The following is a 20,730-nucleotide window of genomic DNA, read 5'->3' as shown; positions in this document are numbered from 1 at the left end:
ACAAGATGACTAGGCCTAACAAACATCAAAAGTACTAGCCTATGTCAATCTACTATCTTCAATAGTACAAAAGTTGACCTATTCTGTGTAATAAATAAATATTCCAAACATAGTCTGGGACAGTTGTGGGATGCGATAGATCCCAAATTAATACAACCACTAAATAGCATTAAACAAAATGTTTTACGCAATGAGGCTGATGCAACAGATCAGAACGTTTAGCTTCAAGTATAAACTATTAGTCTCTTTACATTACCATATAAACTATTAGTCTCTCTCTTCACATTACCAGTATAAACTATTAGTCTCTCTCTTCACATTACCAGTATAAACTATTAGTCTCTCTTCACATTACCAGTATAAACTATTAGTCTCTCTCTTCACATTACCAGTATAAACTATTAGTCTCTCTTCACATTACCAGTATAAACTATTAGTCTCTCTCTTCACATTACCAGTATAAACTATTAGTCTCTCTCTTCACATTACCAGTATAAACTATTAGTCTCTTCACATTACCAGTATAAACTATTAGTCTCTCTCTTCACATTACCAGTATAAACTATTAGTCTCTCTCTTCACATTACCAGTATAAACTATTAGTCTCTCTCTTCACATTACCAGTATAAACTATTAGTCTCTCTCTTCACATTACCAGTATAAACTATTAGTCTCTCTCTTCACATTACCAGTATAAACTATTAGTCTCTCTCTTCACATTACCAGTATAAACTATTAGTCTCTCTCTTCACATTACCAGTATAAACTATTAGTCTCTCTCTTCACATTACCAGTATAAACTATTAGTCTCTCTCTTCACATTACCAGTATAAACTATTAGTCTATCTTCACATTACCAGTATAAACTATTAGTCTCTCTCTTCACATTACCAGTATAAACTATTAGTCTCTCTCTTCACATTACCAGTATAAACTATTAGTCTCTCTTCACATTACCATATAAACTATTAGTCTCTCTTCACATTACCAGTATAAACTATTAGTCTCTTCACATTACCAGTATAAACTATTAGTCTCTCTCTTCACATTACCAGTATAAACTATTAGTCTCTCTCTTCACATTACCAGTATAAACTATTAGTCTCTCTCTTCACATTACCAGTATAAACTATTAGTCTCTCTTCACATTACCATATAAACTATTAGTCTCTCTCTTCACATTACCAGTATAAACTATTAGTCTCTCTCTTCACATTACCAGTATAAACTATTAGTCTCTCTCTTCACATTACCATATAAACTATTAGTCTCTCTTCACATTACCAGTATAAACTATTAGTCTCTCTCTTCACATTACCAGTATAAACTACTAGTCTCTCTTCACATTACCAGTATAAACTATTCGTCTCTCTCTTCACATTACCAGTATAAACTATTAGTCTCTCTCTTCACATTACCAGTATAAACTATTAGTCTCTCTCTTCACATTACCAGTATAAACTATTAGTCGCTCTCTTCACATTACCAGTATAAACTATTAGGCTCTCTTCACATTACCAGTATAAACTATTAGTCTCTCTTCACATTACCAGTATAAACTATTAGTCTCTCTCTTCACATTACCAGTAAAAACTATTAGTCTCTCTCTTCACATTACCAGTATAAACTATTAGTCTCTCTCTTCACATTACCAGTATAAACTATTAGTCTCTCTCTTCACATTACCAGTATAAACTATTAGTCTCTCTTCACATTACCAGTATAAACTATTAGTCTCTCTCTTCACATTACCAGTATAAACTATTAGTCTCTCTCTTCACATTACCAGTATAAACTATTAGTCTCTCTCTTCACATTACCAGTATAAACTATTAGTCTCTCTCTTCACATTACCAGTATAAACTATTAGTCTCTCTCTTCACATTACCAGTATAAACTATTAGTCTCTCTCTTCACATTACCAGTATAAACTATTAGTCTCTCTCTTCACATTACCAGTATAAACTATTAGTCTCTCTCTTCACATTACCAGTATAAACTATTAGTCTCTCTCTTCACATTACCAGTATAAACTATTAGTCTCTCTCTTCACATTACCAGTATAAACTATTACTCTCTCTTCACATTACCAGTATAAACTATTAGTCTCTTCACATTACCAGTATAAACTATTAGTCTCTCTCTTCACATTACCATATAAACTATTAGTCTCTCTCTTCACATTACCAGTATAAACTATTAGTCTCTCTCTTCACATTACCAGTATAAACTATTAGTCTCTCTCTTCACATTACCAGTATAAACTATTAGTCTCTCTCTTCACATTACCAGTATAAACTATTAGTCTCTCTCTTCACATTACCAGTATAAACTATTAGTCTCTCTCTTCACATTACCAGTATAAACTATTAGTCCCTCTCTTCACATTACCAGTATAAACTATTAGTCTCTCTCTTCACATTACCAGTATAAACTATTAGTCTCTCTCTTCACATTACCAGTATAAACTATTAGTCTCTCTTCACATTACCAGTATAAACTATTACTCTCTCTTCACATTACCAGTATAAACTATTAGTCTCTCTCTTCACATTACCAGTATAAACTATTAGTCTCTCTCTTCACATTACCAGTATAAACTATTACTACATTACCAGTATAAACTATTAGTCTCTCTCTTCACATTACCAGTATAAACTATTAGTCTCTCTTCACATTACCAGTATAAACTATTACTCTCTCTTCACATTACCAGTATAAACTATTAGTCTCTCTTCACATTACCAGTATAAACTATTACTCTCTCTTCACATTACCAGTATAAACTATTACTCTCTCTTCACATTACCAGTATAAACTATTACTCTCTCTTCACATTACCAGTATAAACTATTAGTCTCTCTTCACATTACCAGTATAAACTATTAGTCTCTCTCTTCACATTACCAGTATAAACTATTAGTCTCTCTCTTCACATTACCAGTATAAACTATTAGTCTCTCTCTTCACATTACCAGTATAAACTATTAGTCTCTCTCTTCACATTACCAGTATAAACTATTAGTCTCTCTTCACATTACCAGTATAAACTATTAGTCTCTCTTCACATTACCAGTATAAACTATTAGTCTCTCTCTTCACATTACCAGTATAAACTATTAGTCTCTCTCTTCACATTACCAGTATAAACTATTAGTCTCTCTCTTCACATTACCATATAAACTATTAGTCTCTCTTCACATTACCAGTATAAACTATTAGTCTCTCTCTTCACATTACCAGTATAAACTATTAGTCTCTCTCTTCACATTACCAGTATAAACTATTAGTCTCTCTTCACATTACCAGTATAAACTATTAGTCTCTCTTCACATTACCAGTATAAACTATTAGTCTCTCTCTTCACATTACCAGTATAAACTATTAGTCTCTCTCACATTACCAGTATAAACTATTACCAGTATAAACTATTAGTCTCTCTCTTCACATTACCAGTATAAACTATTAGTCTCTCTTCACATTACCAGTATAAATTATTAGTCTCTCTCTTCACATTACCAGTATACACTATTAGTCTCTCTTCACATTACCAGTATAAACTATTAGTCTCTCTTCACATTACCAGTATAAACTATTAGTCTCTCTTCACATTACCAGTATAAACTATTAGTCTCTCTTCACATTACCAGTATAAACTATTAGTCTCTCTCTTCACATTACCAGTATAAACTATTAGTCTCTCTCTTCACATTACCAGTATAAACTATTAGTCTCTCTTCACATTACCAGTATAAACTATTAGTCTCTCTTCACATTACCAGTATAAACTATTAGTCTCTCTTCACATTACCAGTATAAACTATTAGTCTCTCTCTTCACATTACCAGTATAAACTATTAGTCTCTCTCACATTACCAGTATAAACTATTACCAGTATAAACTATTAGTCTCTTCACATTACCAGTATAAACTATTAGTCTCTCTTCACATTACCAGTATAAACTATTAGTCTCTCTTCACATTACCAGTATAAACTATTAGTCTCTCTTCACATTACCAGTATAAACTATTAGTCTCTCTCTTCACATTACCAGTATAAACTATTAGTCTCTCTTCACATTACCAGTATAAACTATTAGTCTCTCTCTTCACATTACCAGTATAAACTATTAGTCTCTCTTTCACATTACCAGTATAAACTATTAGTCTCTCTCTTCACATTACCAGTATAAACTATTAGTCTCTCTTTCACATTACCAGTATAAACTATTAGTCTCTCTTCACATTACCAGTATAAACTATTAGTCTCTCTCTTCACATTACCAGTATAAACTATTAGTCTCTCTCTTCACATTACCAGTATAAACTATTAGTCTCTCTCTTCACATTACCAGTATAAACTATTAGTCTCTCTTCACATTACCAGTATAAACTATTAGTCTCTCTCACATTACCACTATTACCATTACCAGTATAAACTATTAGTCTCTCTTCACATTACCAGTATAAACTATTAGTCTCTCTTCACATTACCAGTATAAACTATTAGTCTCTCTTTCACATTACCAGTATAAACTATTAGTCTCTCTCTTCACATTACCAGTATAAACTATTAGTCTCTCTTTCACATTACCAGTATAAACTATTAGTCTCTCTTCACATTACCAGTATAAACTACATTACCAGTATAAACTATTAGTCTCTCTCACATTACCAGTATAAACTATTAGTCTCTCTCTTCACATTACCAGTATAAACTATTAGTCTCTCTTCACATTACCACATTACCAGTATAAACTATTAGTCTCTCTTCACATTACCAGTATAAACTATTACATTACAGTATAAACTATTAGTCTCTCTTCACATTACCAGTATAAACTATTAGTCTCTCTCTTCACATTACCAGTATAAACTATTAGTCTCTCTCTTCACATTACCAGTATAAACTATTAGTCTCTCTCTTCACATTACCAGTATAAAATATTAGTCTCTCTCTTCACATTACCAGTATAAACTATTAGTCTCTCTCTTCACATTACCAGTATAAACTATTAGTCTCTCTCTTCACATTACCAGTATAAACTATTAGTATACTACTATTATTCTCTTCACATTACAAGAGAGAATAATAGAGGGGGGGTGTTGTGTCATATGATTTACACAACATGCCTACCACTTTGAATATGCATTTTTATTGTAAAACATAAGAAATAAGACAAACAGAACTTGAGCGTGCATAACTATTCACCCCTCCAAAGTCAATACTTTGTAGAGCCACCTTTTACAGCAATTACAGCTGCAAGTCTCTTGGGGTATGTCTCTATAAGCTTGGCACATTGCGCCACTGGGATTTTTGCCCATTCTTCAAGGCAAAACTGCTCCAGCTCCTTCAAGTTGGATAGGTTCCGCTGGTGGACAGCAATATTTAAGTCATACTACAGATTCTCAATTGGATTGAGGTCTGGGCTTTGACGAGGCCATTCCAAGACATTTAAATGATTCCCCTTAAACCACACGAGTGTTACTTTAGCAGTATGCTTAGGGTGTTTGTCCTGCTGGAAGGGGAACCTCCTTCTAAGTCTCTCCTCTCTGGAAGACAAACCGGTTTCCCTCAAGAATTTCCCTGTATTTAGCGCCATCCATCATTCCTTAAATTCTGACCAGTTGTCCAGTCACTGCCGATGAAAAACATCCCCACAGCATGATGCTGCCACCACCATGGGGATGGTGTTCTCGAGGTGATGAGAGGTATTTGGTTTGCGCCCAATATAGTGTTTTCCTTGATGGCCAAAAAGCAACATTTTTGTCTCATCTGACCAGATTACCTTCTTCCATTTGTTTTGGGAGTCTCCCACATGCCTTTTGGCAAACTACAAACGTGTTTGCTTATTTTTTTCTTTAAGCAATGGCTTTTTTCTGGCCACCCTTCCGTGAAGCCCAGCTCTGTGGAGTGTACAGCTTAAAGTGGTCCTATGTACAGATACTCCAATCTCCACTGTGGAGCAGCTCCTTCAGTGTTATCTTTGGTTTCTTTGTTGCCTCTGCTTAATGCCCTCCTTGCCTGGTCCATGAGTTTTAGTGGGCAGTCCTCTCTTCGCAGGTTTGTTGTTTTTCACCTTTATTTAACCAGATAGGCTAGTTGAGAACAAGTTCTCATTTGCAACTGCGACCTGGCCAAGATAAAGCAAAGTAGTTTGACACATAAAACAACACAGAGTTACACATGGAGTAAAACAAACATACAATCAATAATACAGTAGAAAAATCTATATACAGTGTGTGCAAATGAGGTAGGATAAGAGAGGTTAGGCAATAATGGTGGTGGTGGTGAAGTAATTACAGTATAGCAATTAAACACTGGAATGGTAAGGTGTGTAGAAGATGAATGTGCAAGTAGAGATACTGAGGTGCAAAGGAGCAAGATAAATAAATAAATACAGTATGGGGATGAGGTAGATTGGATGGGCTATTTACAGATGAGCAATGTACAGGTGCAGTGATCGGTGAGCTGCTCTGACAGCTGGTGCTTAAAGCTAGTGAGGGAGGTAAGAGTCTCCAGCTTCAGAGATTTTTGCAGTTCATTCCAGTCATTGGCAGCAGAGAACTGGAAGGAGAGGTGGCCAAAGAAAGAATTGGCTTTGGGGGTGACCAGTGAGATATACCTGCTGGAGCGCGTGCTGCTATGGTGACCAGTGAGCTGAGATAAGATGGGGCTTTACCAACACCTTGTGGTGCCATATTATTATATTATTTCATTTTTTAAATACTGGATTTAATGGTGCTCTGTGGGATGTTCAAAGTTTCTGATATGTTTTATAACCCAACCCTGATATGTACTTCTCCACAACTTTGTCCCTGACCTGTTTGGAGAGCTCCTCGGTCTCCATAGTGCCCCTTCCTTAGTGGTGTTTCAGACTCTGGGGCCTTTCAGAACAGGTGTATATATACTGAGATCATGTGACTCTTAGATTGCACACAGGTGGACTTTATTTAACTAATTATGTGACTTCTGAAGGTAATTGGATGCATCAGATCTTATTTAGGGGCTTCATAGCAAAGGGGGTGAATACATATGCATGGACCAATTATTTTTTTATTTTCACTTTTTCAACAATAGAATGACCCAACACACCTCCAGGCTGTGTAAGGGCTATTTGACCAAGAAGGAGAGTGATGGAGTGCTGCATCAGATGACCTGGCCTCCACAATCACCCAACCTCAACCCAATTGAGATGGTTTGGGATGAGTTAGACCGCAGAGTGAAGGAAAAGCAGCCAAGGTGCTCAGCAAATGTGGGAACTCCTTCAAGATGGTTGGAAAAGCATTCCAGGTGAAGCTGGTTGAGAGAATGCCAAGAGTAGCAAAATAAAAATGTATTTATGTATGCGTATTTGTATGTATGTGTATGTGTATATGTATGCATGTTTATTTATATATATATTTGTAAACTGGGTCATTCGAGCCTTGAATTCTGATTGGCTGACAGCCGTGGTATATCAGACCGTATACCACGGGTATGACAAAGCATTTCTTTTTACTGCTTTAATTAGGTTGGTGACCAGTTTATAACAGCAATAAGACACCTCTGGGCTTTGGTATATGGCCAATATACCACGGCTAAGGGCTGTATCCAGGCACTCTGCTTTGCGTCATGCCAAGAACAGCCCTTAGCTGTGGTATATTGGCAATTTACCACACCCAAGCCTTATTGCTTAAATATATGTGGATATGTATATAAATATATATATTTACCCCCAAAATATAAAGGGGATTGGAAATGTTGCAGACAATGGCAATTATTGAACGATAATCTGTCCGCATATTAACGCTGATCTTCCTAAGAAATATAGTAATACAGATAAATGAATATGCTCTATGTAATAGAACAACAAAGAAGAGTGGCAAAGGGATTCTTTAAAGAATCTCAAATCTAAGATATATTTAGATTTGTTTGGTTACTACATGATTCCATATGTGTTATTTCATAGTTTTATTCTACATTATAGAAAATAGTAAAAACCTGTGTCCAAATTTATGACTGGTACTTAAGTAAGTATCAAAAGTAAATATAATGTAAAAAAAAAGTACATGTAATCAATAAAATATACCTAATTAAGTATAAATCATTTAAAATGCCTTTATATTTTGTGAACCAGACAGCACAAGGATTTTAATTTTTTAATTTTACAATAGCCAGGGGCACACGCAGACACTCAGACATACTTTACAGATAGCCAGGGGCACACTCAGACACTCAGACATCATTTACAAAGAAACATTAGTGTTTAGTGAGTCCTCCAGATCAGAGGCAGTAGGAATGACCAGGGATGTTCTCTGTTTAGTGAGTTCTCCAGATCAGAGGCAGTAGGAATGACCAGGGATGTTCTCTGTTTAGTGAGTCCTCCAGATCAGAGGCAGTAGGAATGACCAGGGATGTTCTCTGTTTAGTGAGTCCTCCAGATCAGAGGCAGTAGGAATGACCAGGGATGTTCTCTGTTTAGTGAGTCCTCCAGATCAGAGGCAGTAGGGAAGACCAGGGATGTTCTATTGATAGGTTTGTGAATTGGACCATTTTCTATTCAAAATGAAACTTTTGTACTTTTGAGTGTATGGAGTGAAAAGTACAGTAAAAAGTACTAACAGTAAAATTAAAAGTTGTCAAAAATATAAATAGTAAAGTACAGATACCCCCCAAAAATGACTTAAGTAGTACTTTAAGGTTTTGTTACTTAAGTACTTTACACCACTGGTGTATTCTATATTCTCTGTGTATACTACATTCTATATTCTCTGTGTATACTACATTCTATATTCTCTGTGTATACTACATTCTATATTCTCTGTGTATACTACATTCTATATTCTCTGTGTATACTACATTCTATTGTGTATATATATACAGGACATATATATATACAGTGCCTTGCGAAAGTATTCGGCCCCCTTGAACTTTGCGACCTTTTGCCACATTTCAGGCTTCAAACATAAAGATATAAAACTGTATTTTTTTGTGAAGAATCAACAACAAGTGGGACACAATCATGTTTGAAATATCTAATAAATGTCATTCCACTTCATGATTGTGTCCCACTTGTTGTTGATTCTTCACACAAAAAATATAGTTTTATATCTTTATGTTTGAAGCCTGAAATGTGGCAAAAGGTCGCAAAGTTCAAGGGGGCTTTCGCAAGGCACTGTACATTCTATATTCTCTGTGTATACTGTATTCTATATTGCTATATTCTCTGTGTATTCTATATTCTCTTTGTATGCTATATTGTATGTGTATTCTGTATTCTATAACTATTGTGTATTCTGTATTATAAAGTTGAAGTTGGAAGTTTACATATACTTAGGTTGGAGCCATTAAAACTTGTTTTTCAACCACTCTACAAATGTCTCGTTAACAAACTATAGTTTTGGCAAGTCGGTCTACTTTGTGCATGACACAAGTCATTTTTCCAACAATTGCTTACAGACAGATTTTTTTCACTTATAATTCACTGTATCACAATTCCAGTGGGTCAGAAGTTTACATACACTACTTTAACTGTGCCTTTAAACAGCTTGGAAAATTCCAGAAAATTATGTCATGCTTTAGAAATGCTTTCAATTTGAGTCAATTGGAGGTGTACCTGTGGATGCATTTCAAGGCCTACCTTCAAACTCAGTGCCTCTTTGCTTGACATCATGGGAAAATCAAAAGAAATCAGCCTCCACAAGTCTGGTTCATCCTTGGCAGCAATTTCCAAATGCCTGAAGGTACCACGTTCATCTGTACAAATAATAGTATGCAAGTATAAACACCATGGGACCACGCAGCCGTCATACCGCTCAGGAAGGAGACGCGTTCTGTCTCCTAGAGATGAACATACTTTGGTGCGAAAAGTGCAAATCAATCCCAGAACAACAGCAAAGGACCTTGTGAAGATGCTGGAGGAAACAGGTACAAAACTATAGCCACAGTAAAACGAGCCCTGTATCGACATAACCTGAAAGGCCGCTCAGCAAGGAAGAAGCCATGGCTCCAAAACCGCCATAAAAAAGCCAGACTGCGGTTTGCAACTGCACATGGGGACAAAGATCCTACTTTTTGGAGAAACGTCTTCTGGTCTGATGAAACAAAAATAGAACTGTTTGTCCATAATGACCATCGTTATATTTGCAAACCGAAGAACACCATCCCAACCATGAATCACCAGGGTGGCAGCATCATGTTGTGGGAGTGCTTTGCTGCAGGAGGGGCAAGTGCCTTTCACAAAATAGATGGTATCATGAGAGAGAAAATGATGTGGATATATTGAAGCAACATCTCAAGACATCAGTCAGGAAATTAAAGCTTGTTTGCAAATGGGATTTCCAAATCTACAATGACCCCAAGCATACTTACAAAGTTGTGGCAAAATGGCTTAACAAAGTCTTATTGTATTGGAGTGGCCATCACAAACTGTAGAAAATGTGTGGGTAGAGCTGAAAAAGGTTGTGCGAGCAAGGGGGCCTACAAACCTGACTCAGTTACACCAGCTCTGTCAGCAGGAATGGTCCAAAATTCTCCCAACTTACTCTGGGAAGCTTGTAGAAGGCTACCGAAACATTTGACCCAAGTTAAACCATTTAAAGGCAATGCTACCAAATACTAATTGAGTTTATGTAAACTTCTGACCCACTCAGAATGTGATGAAATCAAATCAAATGTATTTATATAGCCCTTCTTACATCAGCTGATATCTCAAAGTGCTGTACAGAAACCCAGCCTAAAACCCCAAACAGCAAGCAATGCAGGTGGAGGGGCACGGTGGCTAGGAAAAACTCCCTAGAAAGGCCAAAACCTAGGAAGAAACCTAGAGAGGAACACGGCTATGAGGGGTGGCCAGTCCTCTTCTGGCTGTGCCGGGTGGAGATTATAACAGAACATGGCTTAGATGTTCAAATGTTCATAAATGACCAGCCTGGTCAAATAGTAATAATCACAGTAGTTGTCGAGGGTGCAACAAGTCAGCACCTCAAGTGTAAATGTCAGTTGGCTTTTCATAGCCAATCATTCAGAGTATCTCTACCGCTCCTGCTGTCTCGAGAGAGTTGAAAACAGCAGGTCTGGGGCAGGTAGCATGTCCGGTGAACAGGTCAGGGTTCCAGAGCCGCAGGCACTATCCATAATAGAAAGAGTGGGAGGCCCTGGTGCACAACTGAGCAAGAGGACAAGTACATTAGTGTCTAGTTTGAGAAACAGAAACCTTCTAGACAGAGTTGCAAAGAAAAAGCCTTTTTTCCAACTGGTCAATAAAAATAAAAGATTAAGATGAGCAAAATAACACAGACACTGGACAGAGGAACTCTGCCTAGAAGGGCAGCATCCTGGAGTTGCCTCTTCACTGTTGACGTTGAGACTGGTGTTTTGCTGGTACCATTTAATGATGCTGCCAGTTGAGGACTTGTGAGGCGTCTGTTTCTCAAACTCAACACTCTAATGTACTTGTCCTCTTGCTCAGTTGTGCACTGGGGCCTCCCACTCCTCTTTCTATTCTGGTTAGCGCCAGTTTGTGCTGTTCGCTGAAGGGAGTAGGACACAGCCAAGTACGAGATCTTCAGTTTCTTGGCAATTTCTCGCATGGAATAGTAAAGAAACTTGAAGCTCTCAACCTGCTCCACTACAGCCCCGTCGATGAGAATGGGGCCGTGCTCTGTCCTCCTTTTCCTGTAGTCCACAATCATCTCCTTTGTCTTGATCATGTTGAGGGAGATGTTTTTGTCCTTGCCCCACAAGGTCAGGTCTCTGACCTCCCTATAGGCGGTCTCATCGTTGTCAGTGATCAGGCCTACCGCTGTTCTATATTATCTGTGTATTCTACATTTATATGTGTATTCTATATTCTCTGTGTTTTATAGTCTCTGTATTCTATATTCTCTATGTTCTATATTCTCTGTGTATTCTATATTCTCTGCATGTTCTATATTCTCTGTGTTCTATATTCTCTTCATGTTCTATATTATCTGTATTCTATATTCTCTGTATTCTATATTCTCTGCATGTTCTATATTCGCTGTGTATTGTGTATTCTCTGTATTCTATATTCGCGTTGTATTGCGTATTCTCTGGGTATCCTATATATTCTGTATTTTTCCTGTAAGTCCTGTGCTACGCTGCTCCTCCCATGTCTGAGGCAGCCAGCTGGGTGGTGTCCTATTGTAAACAGATATCTGATCAATAAGTAAACACAAAGTAATCAGTACACGCTCCTCACCCTTTTCCACTCTCCTCCACTGCCACACATGGCCAGTAACTAACGCCCAACAGCTTAACTGGTAGTATCATTCATCCACTTGTTTTCCGGGCTGCTCTGTTCAAATAATTCATATTACATGTACTGCATGTGATTTATTAACGGTGTGTGAACTGTCCTGATGTGTCATCACCATGTAATTCCGCTCTCTCTCTCTCGCTCTGTGTCTCTTTCTCTGCAGGATAACTGACAACTTGCTGGCGATGGCAAGGCCTTCTACTGAAATCCTTGAGAAATACAATATCATAGAGCAGTTTACAAGGTATTTGGTGTTTTAGAAGACAAAACACTAGCTGTCAATAGTTATTAGTACCACCAATAGGCCTACACACCTGAGACCACCATGAGACCACTAGCTATTAGCACCACCAGGAGACCACTAGCTGTCACTAGCTATTAGCACCACCAGGAGACCACTAGCTATTAGCACCACCAGGAGACCTCAAGCTGTAACTAGCTATTAGCACCACCAGGAGACCACTAGCTATTAGCACCACCAGGAGACCTCAAGCTGTAACTAGCTATTAGCACCACCAGGAGACCACTAGCTATTAGCACCACCAGGAGACCTCAAGCTGTAACTAGCTAGCACCACCAGGAGACCACGAGCTGTCACTAGCTATTAGCACCACCAGGAGACCACGAGCTGTCACTAGCTATTAGCACCACCAGGAGACCACTAGCTATTAGCACCACCAGGAGACCACTAGCTGTCACTAGCTATTAGCACCACCAGGAGACCACTAGCTATTAGCACCACCAGGAGACCACTAGCTGTCACTAGTTATTAGCACCACCAGGAGACCACTAGCTGTCACTAGCTATTAGCACCACCAGGAGACCACGAGCTGTAACTAGCTATTAGCACCACCAGGAGACCACTAGCTATTAGCACCACAAGGAGACCACTAGTTATTAGCACCACCAGGAGACCACTAGCTATTAGCACCACCAGGAGACCACGAGCTGTAACTAGCTATTAGCACCACCAGGAGCTAGTGGTCTCCTGGTGGTGCTAATAGCTAGTGGTCTCCTGGTGGTGCTAATAGCTAGTTACAGCTCGTGGTCTCCTGGTGGTGCTAATAGCTAGTGACAGCTAGTGGTCTCCTGGTGGTGCTAATAACTAGTGACAGCTAGTGGTCTCCTGGTGGTGCTAATAGCTAGTGACAGCTCGTGGTCTCCTGGTGGTGCTAATAGCTAGTGACAGCTCGTGGTCTCCTGGTGGTGCTAATAGCTAGTGACAGCTCGTGGTCTCCTGGTGGTGCTAATAGCTAGTGGTCTCCTGGTGGTGCTAATAGCTAGTGACAGCTAGTGGTCTCATGGTGGTGCTAATAGCTAGTGACAGCTAGTGGTCTCCTGGTGGTGCTAATAGCTAGTGGTCTCCTGGTGGTGCTAATAGCTAGTGACAGCTCGTGGTCTCCTGGTGGTGCTAATAGCTAGTGACAGCTAGTGGTCTCCTGGTGGTGCTAATAGCTAGTGACAGCTAGTGGTCTCCTGGTGGTGCTAATAGCTAGTGGTCTTCTGGTGGTGCTAATAGCTAGTGGGCTCCTAGTGGTGCTAATAGCTAGTGGTCTCCTGGTGGTGCTAATAGCTAGTGGTCTCCTGGTGGTGCTAATAGCTAGTGACAGCTAGTGGTCTCCTGGTGGTGCTAATAGCTAGTGGTCTCATGGTGGTGCTAATAGCTAGTGACAGCTAGTGGTCTCCTGGTGGTGCTAATAGCTAGTGGTCTCATGGTGGTGCTAATAGCTAGTGGTCTCATGGTGGTGCTAATAGCTAGTGACAGCTAGTGGTCTCCTGGTGGTGCTAATAGCTAGTGGTCTCATGGTGGTGCTAATAGCTAGTGGTCTCATGGTGGTGCTAATAGCTAGTGACAGCTAGTGGTCTCCTGGTGGTGCTAATAGCTAGTGGTCTCATGGTGGTGCTAATAGCTAGTGACAGCTAGTGGTCTCCTGGTGGTGCTAATAGCTAGTGGTCTCATGGTGGTGCTAATAGCTAGTGACAGCTTGAGGTCTCCTGGTGGTGCTAATAGCTAGTGGTCTCCTGGTGGTGCTAATAGCTAGTGACAGCTAGTGGTCTCCTGGTGGTGCTTATAGCTAGTGACAGCTAGTGTTCTCCTGGTGGTGCTAATAGCTAGTTACAGCTAGTGGTCTCCTGGTGGTGCTAATAGCTAGTGGTCTCCTGGTGGTGCTAATAGCTAGTTACAGCTTGAGGTCTCCTGGTGGTGCTAATAGCTAGTGGTCTCCTGGTGGTGCTAATAGCTAGTTACAGCTAGTGGTGTCCTGGTGGTGCTAATAGTTAGTGGTCTCCTGGTGGTGCTAATAGCTAGTGACAGCTAGTGGTCTCCTGGTGGTGCTAATAGCTAGTGGTCTAACACCTGAAACCCCACCTCTTCAAGGAATACCTAGGATAGGATAAGTAATCCTTCTCACCACCCCCCCCCCCTTAATGATTTAGATGCACTATTGTAAAGTGGCTGTTCCACTGGATGTCAGAAGGTGAATTCACCAATTTGTAAGTCGCTCTGGATAAGAGCGTCTGCTAAATGACTTAAATGTAAAATGTAAATGTCTCATGGTGGTGCTAATAGCTAGTGACAGCTAGTGGTCTCATGGTGGTGCTAATAGCTAGTGACAACTCGTGTTCTCCTGGTGGTCTCAGGTGTGATGTGCAGGCCTATTGGTGGTGTTGATAACTGGCAACATGTTCCCTCCAGATGTGGCCTTCGTACGGTGATCAACCTGCAGCGTCCCGGGGAACACGCCAGCTGTGGCAACCCTCTGGAACACGCCTCTGGATTCACCTACAGACCTGAGGTGTTCATGGAGGCTGGCAGTGAGTATCTCTACCTCTGAATCAATTCAATTCAAAGGGCTTTATTGGCATGGGAAACATGTTTACATAGCCAAAGCAATTGAAATAGATACTACATTTAAATAAAGAATAAAAAATGAACAGTAAACATTCCATTCCATATGTCTACACAGCGCTTTAGGAAAGTATTCAGACCCCTTGACGTTTTCCACATTTTGTTACATTACAGCCTTATTCTAAAATTGATTAAATCGACACACAATACCCCGTTATGACAAACCAAAAACAGGTTTTTAGACATTTTTGCTAATTTATATAGAAAAAACTGAAATACCACATTTATGTAAGTATTTATTCCCTTTACTCAGTACTTTGTTGAAGCAACTTTGGCAGCGATTACAGCCTCAACTCTTCTTGGTTATGAAGCTGCAAGCTTGGCACACCTGTATTTGGGGAGTTGATCACATTCTTCTCTGCAGATCCTCTCGGGTTGGTTGGGGAGTGTTGCTGCAAAGCTATTTTCAGGTCTCTCCAGAGATGTTTGATCGGGTTCAAGTCCGGACTCTGCCTGGGCCACTCAAGGACGTTGAGACTTGTCCCGAAGCCACTCTTGCGTTGTCTTGGCTGTGTGCTTAGGGTTGTTGTCCTGTTGGAAGGTGAACCTTCACCCCAGTCTGAGGTCCTGAGCGCTCTGAAGCAGGTTTTCATCAAGGATCTCTCTGTACTTTGTCTGTTCATAGTGCCAGGTTTCCTCCAGACGTGACGCTTGACATTCAGGACAAAGAGTTCAATCTTGGTTTCATTAGACCAGAGAATCTTGTTCCTCATGGTCTGAGAGTCCTTTTGGTAAACACCAAGCGGACTGTCATGTGCCTTTTACTGAGGAGTGGCTTCTGACTGTCCACTACCATAAAGTCCTGATTGGTGGAGTTCTGTAGAGATGGTTGTCCTTATGAAAGGTTCTCCCATCTCCACAGAGAAACTCTGCAGCTCTGTCAGAGTGACCATTGAGTTCTTGGTCACCTTCCTGACCAAGGCCCTTCTCCCCTGATTGCTCAGTTTGGCCGGGCGGCCAGCTCTAGGAAGAGTCTTGTTGGTTCCAAACTTCTTCCATTTAAGAATGATGGAGGCCACTGTGTTCTTGGGGACCTTCAATGCTGCATACATTTTTGGTACCCTTCCCCAGATCTGTTCCTCGACACAATCCTGTCTTGGAGCTTTACAGACAATTCCTTTGACCTCACGGCTTGGTTTTTGCTCTGACATGCCCTGTCAACTATGGGACCTTATATAGACAGGTGTGTGCCTTTCCAAATCATGTCCAATCAATTGAATTGACCAGAGGTGGATTCCAATCAAGTTGCAGAAACATCTCAAGGATGATCAATGTAAACAGGATGCACCTGAGCTCAATTTCGAGTCTCATAGCAAAGGGTCTGAATACTTATGGAAATCAGGTATTTCTGTTTTTTTTTTGTACAAATTTCTAAAAAGCCTGTTTTTGCTTTGTTGTTATGGGGTGTTGTGTGTAGATTGATTAGAGTTAACTGCACCTCAGACTGCAGCCCAAATAAATGATTCACAGAGTCTGTTGTACTGTGAGTCTGCTGTAGTGTGAGTCTGCTGTACTGCTAGTCTGCGGTACTGTGAGTCTGCTGTAGTGTGAGTCTGCGGTACTGTGAGTCTGCTGAACTGCTAGTCTGTGGTACTGTGAGTCTGCGGTACTGCTAGTCTGCGGTACTGCTAGTCTGCGGTACTGTGAGTCTGCTGTAGTGTGAGTCTGCTGTAGTGTGAGTCTGCTGAACTGCTAGTCTGTGGTACTGTGAGTCTGCTGTACTGCTAGTCTGCGGTACTGTGAGTCTGCTGTACTGCTAGTCTGCGGTACTGTGAGTCTGCTGTAGTGTGAGTCTGCTGAACTGCTAGTCTGTGGTACTGTGAGTCTGCTGTACTGCTAGTCTGCGGTACTGTGAGTCTGCTGTAGTGTGAGTCTGCTGTAGTGTGAGTCTGCTGTACTGTGAGTCTGCTGTACTGCTAGTCTGCTGTACTGTGAGTCTGTGGTACTGTGAGTCTGCAGTACTGTGAGTCTGCGGTACTGTTAGTCTGCTGTACTGTGAGTCTGCGGTACTGTGAGTCTGCTGTACTGTGAGTCTGCAGTACTGTGAGTCTGCGGTACTGTGAGTCTGCGGTACTGTGAGTCTGTGGTACTGTGAGTCTGCAGTACTGTGAGTCTGCGGTACTGTGAGTCTGCGGTACTGTGAGTCTGCGGTACTGTGAGTCTGGTACTGTGAGTCTGCTGTAGTGTGAGTCTGCTGTACTGTAAGTCTGTGGTACTGTGAGTCTGCTGTAGTGTGAGTCTGCGGTACTGTGAGTCTGCGGTACTGTGAGTCTGCTGTAGTGTGAGTCTGCTGAACTGCTAGTCTGTGGTACTGCTAGTCTGCTGTACTGTGAGTCTGCTGTACTGCTAGTCTGCGGTACTGTGAGTCTGCGGTACTGTGAGTCTGCTGTAGTGTGAGTCTGCTGAACTGCTAGTCTGTGGTACTGCTAGTCTGCTGTACTGTGAGTCTGCGGTACTGTGAGTCTGCGGTACTGTGAGTCTGCTGTAGTGTGAGTCTGCGGTACTGCTAGTCTGCGGTACTGTGAGTCTGCTGTAGTGTGAGTCTGCGGTACTGCTAGTCTGCGGTACTGTGAGTCTGCGGTACTGTGAGTCTGCTGTAGTGTGAGTCTGCGGTACTGTGAGTCTGTGGTACTGTGAGTCTGCTGTAGTGTGAGTCTGCGGTACTGTGAGTCTGCGGTACTGTGAGTCTGCGGTACTGTGAGTCTGCGGTACTGCTAGTCTGCGGTACTGTGAGTCTGCGGTACTGTGAGTCTGCTGTAGTGTGAGTCTGCGGTACTGCTAGTCTGCGGTACTGTGAGTCTGCGGTACTGTGAGTCTGCTGTAGTGTGAGTCTGCGGTACTGTGAGTCTGTGGTACTGTGAGTCTGCTGTAGTGTGAGTCTGCGGTACTGTGAGTCTGCGGTACTGTGAGTCTGCGGTAGTGTGAGTCTGCGGTACTGTGAGTCTGCGGTACTGTGAGTCTGCGGTACTGCTAGTCTGCGGTACTGCTAGTCTGCGGTACTGTGAGTGTGCGGTACTGTTAGTCTGCTGTACTGTGAGTCTGCTGTAGTGTGAGTCTGCGGTACTGTGAGTCTGCTGTAGTGTGAGTCTGCGGTACTGCTAGTCTGCGGTACTGTGAGTCTGCGGTACTGTGAGTCTGCGGTACTGTGAGTCTGCGGTACTGTGAGTCTGCTGTAGTGTGAGTCTGCGGTACTGTGAGTCTGCTGTAGTGTGAGTCTGCGGTACTGTGAGTCTGTGGTACTGTGAGTCTGCTGTAGTGTGAGTCTGCGGTACTGTGAGTCTGCGGTACTGTGAGTCTGCGGTAGTGTGAGTCTGCGGTACTGTGAGTCTGCGGTACTGTGAGTCTGCGGTACTGCTAGTCTGCGGTACTGCTAGTCTGCGGTACTGTGAGTGTGCGGTACTGTTAGTCTGCTGTACTGTGAGTCTGCTGTAGTGTGAGTCTGCGGTACTGTGAGTCTGCTGTAGTGTGAGTCTGCGGTACTGCTAGTCTGCGGTACTGTGAGTCTGCGGTACTGTGAGTCTGCGGTACTGTGAGTCTGCGGTACTGTGAGTCTGCTGTAGTGTGAGTCTGCTGTAGTGTGAGTCTGCGGTACTGTGAGTCTGCGGTACTGTGAGTCTGCGGTACTGTGAGTCTGCTGTACTGTGAGTCTGCGGTACTGTGAGTCTGCGGTACTGTGAGTCTGCGGTACTGTGAGTCTGCTGTAGTGTGAGTCTGTGGTACTGTGAGTCTGCGGTACTGTGACTCTGCGGTACTGTGAGTCTGCGGTACTGTGAGTCTGCGGTACTGTGAGTCTGCGGTACTGTGAGTCTGCGGTACTGTGAGTCTGAGGTACTGTGAGTCTGCTGTAGTGTGAGTCTGCGGTACTGTGAGTCTGCGGTACTGTGAGTCTGCGGTACTGTGAGTCTGAGGTACTGTGAGTCTGCGGTACTGTGTGTCTGCTGTAGTGTGAGTCTGCTGAACTGCTAGTCTGTGGTACTGCTAGTCTGCTGTAGTGTGAGTCTGCTGTACTGCTAGTCTGCGGTACTGTGAGTCTGCGGTACTGTTAGTCTGCTGTACTGCTAGTCTGCGGTACTGTGAGTCTGCGGTACTGTGAGTCTGCTGTAGTGTGAGTCTGCGGTACTGTGAGTCTGCGGTACTGTGAGTCTGCGGTACTGTGAGTCTGCGGTACTGTGAGTCTGCGAAACTGTGAGTCTGCGGTACTGTGAGTCTGTGGTACTGTGAGTCTGCGGTACTGTGAGTCTGAGGTACTGTGAGTCTGCTGAACTGCTAGTCTGCTGTAGTGTGAGTCTGCGGTACTGTGAGTCTGCGGTACTGCTAGTCTGCGGTACTGTGAGTCTGCGGTACTGTGAGTCTGCTGTAGTGTGAGTCTGCTGTAGTGTGAGTCTGCGGTACTGTGAGTCTGCGGTACTGTGAGTCTGCGGTACTGTGAGTCTGCTGTACTGTGAGTCTGCGGTACTGTGAGTCTGCGGTACTGTGAGTCTGCGGTAGTGTGAGTCTGCTGTAGTGTGAGTCTGCTGTACTGTGAGTCTGCGGTACTGTGAGTCTGCGGTACTGTGAGTCTGCTGTAGTGTGAGTCTGCTGAACTGCTAGTCTGTGGTACTGCTAGTCTGCTGTACTGTGAGTCTGCTGTAGTGTGAGTCTGCGGTAGTGTGAGTCTGCGGTACTGTGAGTCTGAGGTACTGTGAGTCTGCGGTACTGTGAGTCTGTGGTACTGTGAGTCTGCTGTAGTGTGAGTCTGCTGTAGTGTGAGTCTGCGGTAGTGTGAGTCTGCTGTAGTGTGAGTCTGCGGTACTGTGAGTCTGAGGTACTGTGAGTCTGCGGTACTGTGAGTCTGTGGTACTGTGAGTCTGCGGTACTGTGAGTCTGCTGTAGTGTGAGTCTGCTGAACTGCTAGTCTGTGGTACTGCTAGTCTGCGGTACTGTGAGTCTGCGGTACTGTGAGTCTGCGGTACTGCTAGTCTGCGGTACTGTGAGTCTGCGGTACTGTGAGTCTGCGGTACTGTGAGTCTGCTGTACTGCTAGTCTGCGGTACTGTGAGTCTGCTGTAGTGTGAGTCTGCTGAACTGCTAGTCTGTGGTACTGCTAGTCTGCGGTACTGTGAGTCTGCTGTAGTGTGAGTCTGCTGTAGTGTGAGTCTGCAGTACTGTGAGTCTGCAGTACTGTGAGTCTGCGGTACTGTGAGTCTGCGGTACTGTGAGTCTGCTGTAGTGTGAGTCTGCTGTAGTGTGAGTCTGCGGTACTGTGAGTCTGCGGTACTGTGAGTCTGCGGTACTGTGAGTCTGCTGTACTGTGAGTCTGCGGTACTGTGAGTCTGCGGTACTGTGAGTCTGCGGTACTGTGAGTCTGCTGTAGTGTGAGTCTGCGGTACTGTGAGTCTGCGGTACTGTGAGTCTGCGGTACTGTGAGTCTGCTGTAGTGTGAGTCTGCGGTACTGTGAGTCTGCGGTACTGTGAGTCTGCGGTACTGTGAGTCTGCTGTAGTGTGAGTCTGCTGAACTGCTAGTCTGTGGTACTGCTAGTCTGCTGTAGTGTGAGTCTGCTGTACTGTGAGTCTGCGGTA

The 20,730-nt window shown here is 42.3% G+C and overlaps 1 protein-coding gene across 3 annotated transcripts in view; it reads left to right on the top strand.

Annotated features, from left to right (window-relative positions):
* Window positions 1-20,730, top strand: part of ptpdc1a (protein tyrosine phosphatase domain containing 1a) — a 90,866-nt gene that overhangs the window by 31,865 nt on the left and 38,271 nt on the right. For all 3 annotated transcript variants that reach the window (XM_064967375.1, XM_064967374.1, XM_064967373.1), the window contains 2 exons: window positions 12,427-12,507; window positions 14,959-15,077. In XM_064967375.1, coding sequence (XP_064823447.1) covers window positions 12,427-12,507; window positions 14,959-15,077 — 200 coding nt within the window. The remainder of the gene's footprint in view (window positions 1-12,426; window positions 12,508-14,958; window positions 15,078-20,730) is intronic.

Source organism: Oncorhynchus masou, chromosome 6 (assembly GCF_036934945.1).
Source record: "Oncorhynchus masou masou isolate Uvic2021 chromosome 6, UVic_Omas_1.1, whole genome shotgun sequence".
Taxonomy (NCBI): Eukaryota; Metazoa; Chordata; class Actinopteri; order Salmoniformes; family Salmonidae; genus Oncorhynchus; species Oncorhynchus masou.
This window is presented reverse-complemented; position numbering and strand designations above follow the sequence as displayed.